General features: G+C 46.5%; 1 protein-coding gene across 8 annotated transcripts in view; it reads right to left on the bottom strand.

Moving 5' to 3' along the window:
- Positions 1-1,298: 1,298 nt before the first annotated feature.
- The window catches only part of RERE (arginine-glutamic acid dipeptide repeats), a 206,126-nt gene continuing 198,694 nt past the window's right edge, over positions 1,299-8,730 (bottom strand). For 7 of the 8 annotated variants that reach the window (XM_032709297.1, XM_032709302.1, XM_032709296.1 and 4 more), the window contains 4 exons: positions 7,634-8,357; positions 5,677-5,823; positions 5,320-5,500; positions 1,299-4,344 (listed from right to left, as the gene is read on the bottom strand). In XM_032709297.1, the coding sequence (XP_032565188.1) occupies positions 4,311-4,344; positions 5,320-5,500; positions 5,677-5,823; positions 7,634-8,357 (1,086 nt within the window). In that variant the 3' untranslated portion in view covers positions 1,299-4,310. The remainder of the gene's footprint in view (positions 4,345-5,319; positions 5,501-5,676; positions 5,824-7,633; positions 8,358-8,730) is intronic. The other variant, XM_032709300.1, reaches the window with a different exon arrangement.

Below are 8,730 nucleotides of genomic sequence, written 5' to 3'. Positions count from 1 at the left end.
AAAGAAATGTCAAAATAAATAGCACATGTTCAAGCCAGGCTCAGGAAAGAAAAAAAAAAAAAAGGCACTTTCAGAAGCTATTTCCAGCAGACAAGAACTGACCTTCCCCTCATAAAATGCCACAGGGTATAAATAGAGCAGCCTCTCATGCCATTTGTCATGGAGACTCCTCTGTCTGCTCTGAGCTCGCTGGAAAACAGGACACTGTGCTCACAGTGCTCCCAGCACTAATTAGCCTGGAGTCAAAATACCTCTTCTAGTCTATAATACTATTTCTGAAAAAAAAAAAAAAAATCACAGATTAAAACCAAAGCAGAACCGGGTCAAGAATGCAGCCTTTCCCATTCCCTTCTGACCAAGCAATTAATTCTGCAAAGATACTCACCATGGCTCTCCATGGCACCCCAACGTTTCCCTAAGTTTTGGGGATGCCAGTTATCACAAACTGGAAACAAGGAACCCTCACCAGCCAGCTCACACACACACACATTGTAATCCCTGCTGGGTGCAGGACAGGGAGCCACTACAATGGACACAAACATGTCACTTGATGTGATTGGAAGGCAAATTTTAGCTTTTCAGAAGACAACTAAGAGTTCTTGTGCATCCCCCTCCCTGCAGTTACCCCTTTGGAATGTGGCTCTTGCCAGCTTTGTATCAGTTGTGTGCAAGGCACAAAATAACATCTCTTTGGAAAAAATGTGCACAAACCCTCCTCTGCTGGGGTGTATATAGTGCATTATATTGAATTTCAAGCTTACACTTCATCAGGCCTCATTCTCCCTTGCAGGTTTTCTGAACACCTTAAGTTCACAAAGCAGATTTAAGAGATGACAGTCTTTCCTACTCCACTGAAATTAGGAAATTGTCCTCTCTGGATTAGAAGTTCTCGTCTTCCCATTGTTCTCTGGCTGAGGCAGTGAGAGCTTCTGCACACTTTATACTTCATTTTAGCTACTGGTTTGTGCTCAGCCACTGTACACTGGAAATCCACGAAATCACATCCTTACACATCCATTCTTATCCCTCTGACTGCTTAACTTCTGGAAGAACCTGCCAAAATTGAGCAGTGTGGCCCTACAGCAGCAACGTGCCTCGGGGATGCAGAGCTGGAACGGGACACGATAGTGGGGTTTGTGTGCTGTAGGTTAAAACCAAAATGATCTCAAAGAAGGAAAAAATAAAGCCAAAAAAAACCCCCAGACAGGTTTGAACCACACATACCAGCATCCCACATTATCCCAGATGAAAGCAACTCTTTCTTTCCCCCCCCCAACTAACAACAATCAACAGACACATTTCGCTTGCAGGCAAAACCTGGCTGCTGTAGTGTAGCTTGGTTTTATTTATGTCCACAAATATTTCAAAAAAATTACAAAATACTCAAATGGAGAGAACACAGAAGTCACGATTTCTGGGTTTCTACTCTGTTTACACTGTGTTATCCCATGGCAAACTACTCATATATACATTAAGCTTCAAGATATATATAAATGTAGCAGTCAGAATGTACACTCTGCTTTAACGGTGCAGTGAAACAAGCTCAACCATGACGACATAGAACAAGAGAGAGACGTTTCAAAAAACACTAAAGCAAAGTCTGAAAAATAAAACTTTCAGAACAGAGGAAAAAAAAAAAAGTGAGAGATTTCTTAAAAGAAAACCAAAAAGAGGTCTGGGTTGTTTTTTTAACAGGGCATCGAACATCGAGATGGCTTCAAAAGCCACTGCATGTGAAGTTGTAGTTAATCACTGGGCTGAAATGGAAGAATTTCAGTGCTTATTTGCTGAATGATGTGAACAAAAGAACTCCCATAAATTATTAGAATGCTCTTCTGTGGGAAAAAAAACCAATAAATTTGAACAGACTGCCAACTTCAGCTGAAAAAGTAAGGAATACAGAGAGAGGACCATTGGAGGCAATTAGGTTTTTTCTTAAGAGCTATGGCTAAAAATTGGCAAAGAGAAGGGTCAGAAGAAATGGCTGAAGTGGCTGAACTCCCCCAAATTCCACATAGTATAAAAAAATGAGGGCAGAGATTTAACTGAAATGTGCCTAATCAGACCTGTAAAGCAAACTGAGGCACCCTCTGCTGAGCAGAGCCCTCCTTCTGGGTACTCAGCTCTGAGCAAAAGTAAAAAACTGTGCTCAGAAGGAAAACATTTCACCTGATCACTGCCCACAGCAACTTCCCCTTCCTTGATTCCACATTGACCTCAAGCTTTGCCAGTCTCAGGAGCACCAGCTGCTCCTCCTCAAACCTCCACACAGAGTTCAAACAGAGCAGCTGGAACTGGGTAAGTGTTACTGCAGTTCTTTAGCACTGAGAAATCTGGAATGGAGGGCAGGAAAGGGAGATCAGCATTAGCTGAAATAGTCCTCCTGTCTCTCTCCTCACTCTTGCCTTAAGTGAGCTGGAATAGATGCATAAATTTACTTTAAGTTGCTGTCACTGACTGTCCAACACCAACCTTTGGGCAGGTTTGAGGTGCAGGAGGTGGGTGAGCACTGTGCCTGCCACACCTTCCATCAGAACAACTGATTAACTACAAATTTATCACGGGTGGCTCAGAACAGTCCTAGGACACAACCATCACACTGAACAGGCTACAACAGCAGAGAGAGAGCACTCATGAGCTGAGAGAGAGAATGGGGGGAAGTTGTGCACCAGCAGAAAAAAAAATGACCAGCATGTTCAGATGTCCATTGGTCACATCACCCTCTGCTCTGGCAAAGAAAAAGTGGCAAAACAGGGAAAAAATGTTTAAAAAAAATCTGCCTAGTAAGCAGAGCTGTCTCCAGAATAATGCTCACTGGCCTTCTGTGTGTTCCTCTCCTCTCACCACCCTCAGTAGCCAACAGGAGTTATCCTGCATGGATCAGCTGGCAGCCAGTAAATGTTACTGTCCATAATCAGGTTAATGCCAAAGCAATAAAAGTTCCTGAGATGCAGAACACTGGTGGCAGTTAAAGAGCTTTTGCTTATAAAAACAAAACTCAAACAGTCAAAGAGAAAAAACAGACTGGTGTTTGCAAAACAACTTTTAACGAGTTGCCTTAGTCCACTTTTCTTGAGAACTTCTCAAACAGGAGGCCAGAAAGAGCACATCCTCCAAAATATGCACATGCAGACAACATTCTGGCTGTACTGCTCTGAGCTACAGAACATTTTCAAAAAGAGACCTTTAGAACAGATTATTTCTTTGAACTTTTTGCCTACAGTCTAAACCCAGTGTCCTCAGGTTTTAAGTTTCCAAAGGTCACAGGGAAGAAGTGCTTTGTGGCCACACTGAAAATGAAAGCGCCGAAGGAGGGATCCAAAGGGTCAGGCTGGTTCCAAGGGACATCTGTGCTGCTGAGAAACCCAACTGAACAGAAATCATCTGCAGAACAGAGAGATGGAACACGAACAGAAAACCCCCAAACAACCAAACCAACCGAAAAAAACCCAAGAACAGAAACAGTCATTTGCAACATTATCCCTGCAAATCCCTTTAATGCTTATTGTTGATATCAAACCAAATTTCAAGCTTTTACCCATCTGAAATTATTGATACCCATCACTCCCTTTAATTAAAGGGATAATTATATATATATATTTTATTAAAAAATCAACTCTGTATTCTGTCAATACCAGGTAGGAATTCACAATTTGTGATGTTACTGAAAATCAAGATAAATGTTTCTGGAGTTTTGTTTTGTTTTTGTTTCTCCCCTCTACCCAAAAAAAGTTAATATTTACAGACTTAAAAAGCCATGCTGCAGAACTGAGCTCTCTTTAAAATTATGAAGATTTCCTACAATGTATTAAAATAAAAGTAGATTTTTATTATTATAGCACTTGGATTCAGAGCTTGTTATGTCACCTACTTGCAATCCTTGTTTTTTTTTTAAAATAGCTATAGATGCATTGAGTGTCTCTTCACGCACAGTGACTTGTGTTGTGAACCTGATTCTAGCACCTACTGAAAACAAACTAGTAAGAAAAGAAAAAAGAAAAAAAAAAGAAAAAAAAAAAACCAAGATTGCAGGAAGTTCTCTGAATATTCCACACAGTCCTGTATTTCCAATAGGCTTCTGAATACGTTGTCATGCAGGGAGACCCACACCAGTCTTGAGAAATCTTCTCTACAAATGAACACTATGCTGATAAGTCTCTACTTGTTGGGTGGTTGCTTCTGTTTTAAATATATAAAGAAATCTTTATAAGATATTCTTTTCCTTTTGTAGCTCTTCTCGTATGTAAAAATGTTCCACTCCTTCCCAAGGACTGGGGTTTCCACAGCCAGCGTTACAAATAAATAATTTATTACAACTGTTTGTCGCCTTCTTTCTTCAGTCGACTGCAAGAGAAAGAAAAAGTCGATTTAACCCAGAGAAGGGGGTGTCAGACACTTCAGAGCCAGCTCTGCCTCCCTGCCACCTCTCCCAGGTGCCCTGAGGGGAACAGAGGTTGCAGGTTTTGAGCTCGGAGCCCAGAACTGAGTGTGCTGTCCCAGCACTGATAACTCCGTGTGTGCAGGGGGGAGTGATGACCTTCTGCTCCCCAAAGTGCCCCTGCCATGGGAGCACCAGCACCAGTGCCAGCTCATCAGCTCCAGCCTTATCTGCAGTCCCAGCCGTGGCAGACTGGCTGTCCCTGTGGCACCAGGCCAGCAGGCAGTTCTGGACAGCAGCAGCAAGGAGGGAAACATCAGAGTAAAAGCAGTGCAGGGCAGGAGTTGAATATGCTGCTTCCCAGATATCCTGGCTACCCACACACACATGGAATGATCCCTGTGAGGTGCTGATGCTGTCAGTGGTCACTGCCAAACAGGAACTAAGGTGGTGTCACACACAACCACTCCACCATCAACACTGCAGAGCATTCAGGGGAGAAACAACTCCCAGGATTGATCCAGGCCTTCTCAGCTGGCAATGCAGGACCTGTATCATTCACACACTTCAACTTCCTAGTGCCCTCAGTCATTTCTCAGGATTGACTGAATCCCTCCCCTCTTTACAAGGCTTTGCCCACCCTCCACTGCTCTCAAGGAAGAGAAGGAGATGTGGAAACAGCCATCACAGCATCACACTAAAAACCCCAATCAGAGGGAATCCTGCAATGTAAGACTCAGCTAGTCTAATCCTGTTCTAGTAATCTGGACCCTGCTTCCAATCTGCCCAAATCAAGTCTTAGTAAAGCTTCACCTGTAACTGCACCAGGACAGTGACTCAGCTCACAGCGAGAAAGGCAAAAATTCAGAAGGAAAAAAGATGAAATGTAAAGAAATACAAAGGGATCTCCCACGTTTCCACAACGTGGGATCATCTCTCACCTGTAATAATCTTCCTGACTCGGTAGATGCCCACCATGCATGTGAGGATGCCCGTGCAACCACTGCTGCTCCATTGCCAGTCTTTGCAGCTCTGCGGACTGGGCGTGCATGGCCTGCAGCTGGTGGGCTGCTGACATGGGAGGTGGAATGGCACCAGGCAGATCCCGTGGGTAAGGAGTACCTAAGAGAGACAGGGCCCATTTTACAGACACTTGTTTGCTACAAGGTGTGCAGAGCTGTTCCAACAAACCAACAGAACCGACCAACCGACCTGCTGCAGCTCAACTCCCCCCGCCGGGAAAACACGACATCTCACACCAAAGGCAAGCTTTGTAAAGGACCAGAAAATGCTCTCACCAAAGACTGGATGTCGGAGCATTTCATGCTCGTGAGGTGGCTGCCCTAGCAATGGGTTGGGGATGGTCCCAGGTGGGTAGGGAAAACGTGCCAAATGGGGTCCAGCTGCTAAAGGATCCACCAGCGGGTGAACAGGTCCTGCTGAGCCTTGGAAAGAAGGAAAGAAAGCATCAGTCAACTGCCTTGGGATCGCAGAGGGACTGCAAGGGAAAGGAATAAACATAGCTAACACAATTCTCCCTTGGCTGGTACCTGGTCCAGAGCAGAAATTTGGGGTCATTTTGCCCTCTATTCATCTCCAATCTAAGGAGACACGGATTATAACGGCATTGACCACTACTCTGGAGCAAAGAACTACTTAGAGACACACAACTGTATTTTAGGAGCCCCTCACTATATTTGAACCTGCCATCCAATATTAAAGCCAAATTACTTTTCAAATACACTCGGGAGAGATCTGGAAACAGACTGATTTGGCTCTGTCTGTACCAGTCTCTCACTGCACTGAGAGGCAGAATGTACAAATCATATTTTTCTCCAGCTGGGGACTATCAGACTTACCTGCACAGAGGTGCTGAGTGACTGACTTACCTGACAACAGAACCCTGCTACAGACATGACCTATGGCAAATTCCTTCTGCTATCTGGGGCATTCAAACCTGCCTCCAACTGAGCCAGCCTGTGATCTCTGCATCACTCTCAGGCCATGGCCACAAACAACAGCTTCAGGAGTGCTGACACAGCACTATCACTTCCTACCTGTAACCTCCCCAGCCCTTAACAATGTCAAAACACCCTGCTGATCTCCTTGCTGTACAATCTGCATTCTGCAGCAGCACTCAAACTCCCCAGAGCAGCTCTCCCAGCACATCTGATGCATGATGCTGGCAAGGCAAAGTCTGCTACATGTGCTTGCACAAACACTGCACTGGTAACCACCAGAACCTGTACCTGGTGCCTGGCTTGCCATGTTCTCTCCAGTCTGCCACCTAAAAAATCTGGTAACATCTGCTTAGTGCCTCATCTTCAGGACTCCAGACCTCTAGAGGAGTTGCTTTAGAAATGAACAAGGCATCGATTCATTTTTGAGGCTATTAAACATTTCTGGATAAAAGTTTCCAGACATAAGAATACACCCTAAATAAAAAGATGCCAGTGCACAATTTTAGATGATTCTCGTGAGAACTATGACAGAGGATTTCAGCTCAACTAAAGCCACATGGTTAGCATGTTCAGTGGCTAAAGAGATGGAAGTTTTTCTCCAATTTGTTTTTTCAGTTCCTATATGGAAACACCATGTTCAATTATACCTCCTAACGTAACAGCCATGAGCAGCAGCAGTGTCACCAGTTCTGTGACACCTCTCCTAGGGAATTCCCTTGCCCTGTACACCAGACACCACTCTAAGGTGCTGCCCTAGGATGCCTGTATTTAAAAAAAACAAACCACAAACCAGCAAACCTTTCCCAGTGACAGTGTGGAGTCTCAATGAGCATCACTGTGGTGCTACCATCCTGTTTCACTATTACTGGTTCACTCTCACAGAAAGGACCTGCATTTCAGTTATTACCACCTTACACAGTACAGAATCACACCATGGATAAGAGGGCACAGTCTAAAGCTGTGCCAGGGGAGGTTTAGGTTAGACATTTGGATGAAATTATTTACAGAGAGAGTGATCAGAGACACTGGAATGGGCTGCCCGGGGAGGTGGTGGAGTCACCATCCCTGGAGGTGTTTAAGGAGGGACTGGATGTGGCATTAGTGCCATGGTCTAGTAAGCAAGGTGGTGCTGGGTCAAAGGTTGGACTTGATGAACTCAGAGGTCTTTTCCGACCTCGTAGATTCTGTGGTTCAGTGAAAACAGGGATTTTGCCACTTGAACCCCGGGGTCCCAGCCTGCCTGTCTGGGGCAGACTGACGCTAACAGCTCACGGGAGGGGTTCCCTGGGCTCACCTTGGTGCAAGGGATCCTGCTGGTGTAGGTGTAGATGCGAGTGTATGTGTGAGTGCTGGTGGTGGTGGGGCGTGACGTTGAACATCTGGAGCCGCGCCAGGGGGTCGTTGGTGAGCGATGCCATGCGCTCGGCGTGGATCCGCTCGGCCGCCAGCCTGTCGGGGTAGCTCATCTCCGGCCGCAGCTGGGGCCCTGCCAGCGCCAGTCTCTCCCTTTCCAGGGGGTTCAAACCCGGGTGGAAGGAAGCGAAGGGGTGAGGTCCTGCCGTGGGTGGAATAGTCAGTGCGCCGTGCCTGGCGAAATGCTCCATGGGGTTGGTGGCCGGGTGCAGCGCGTCCAGCTCCGGGGGCTTCACCTCGAAGCCGGGCTTCATCCTCTCTCTCAACTCCCGCTCCCGGATTTCCCGCTCCCGGATCTCCCGCTCCCGCAGCTCTCGCTCCCGAATGGTGGGATCCACGTTGTAGAGGCCGGGCATGTGGTAGGCCAGGAGTGGATCCGTGGGGTTGAGGGGCACGAAGAAGGGGTGGTTGCGGTTTGTGGGCGACATGACGTGAGGCCGCGCGTACTCGCTCAGTGTCCGTAACGCGGGCGTGTCCGGCCCGATGTAGGGGGGAACAGCAGCGATGGTGGTCGGGGGAGGTTCAAATGAAGGTCTCATGTGTGCTGGCCCGCTGAGCTGGGACTCGCCAAGACGGCCCTCGTGGGAGGAGCTGGATACCTTCTGCTGCACAGAACGGGGGGAGAGGAGTTTAGTCCAACACACTCGGCTCAGAACACTGCAGGTGCACACCTCCCATCTCTGCCTCAAGCAGCTAAGTTCAGACTTTGGCTCTCTATAACAACACTGGAGATCGGATCTCCTCATAAAGAAAGTTAATTAAGTTCACTTCAACTTTAAGAAGCCTTCAGATGCCTTTTTTCCCAGCAGACAGCTCTCATGTGCCTGCACACTAGTGCAAGGGACACAAAGACATTTATTGTATCTGCACAGTGTTTTCCTACTGCAAGTGAATGTCAACACTCGGCTTCCTTCTCCCCAGCTGCTCTGGCTTCCCTCACACCAGACACAGAGCAGGAGCAGAAGCTCTCCATTTCCT

This window comes from Chiroxiphia lanceolata, chromosome 22 (assembly GCF_009829145.1).
Source record: "Chiroxiphia lanceolata isolate bChiLan1 chromosome 22, bChiLan1.pri, whole genome shotgun sequence".
In the NCBI taxonomy this organism is placed as follows: domain Eukaryota; kingdom Metazoa; phylum Chordata; class Aves; order Passeriformes; family Pipridae; genus Chiroxiphia; species Chiroxiphia lanceolata.
Note: the sequence above shows the minus strand (reverse complement) of the source record. Positions and strands in the feature narration are given on the sequence as shown.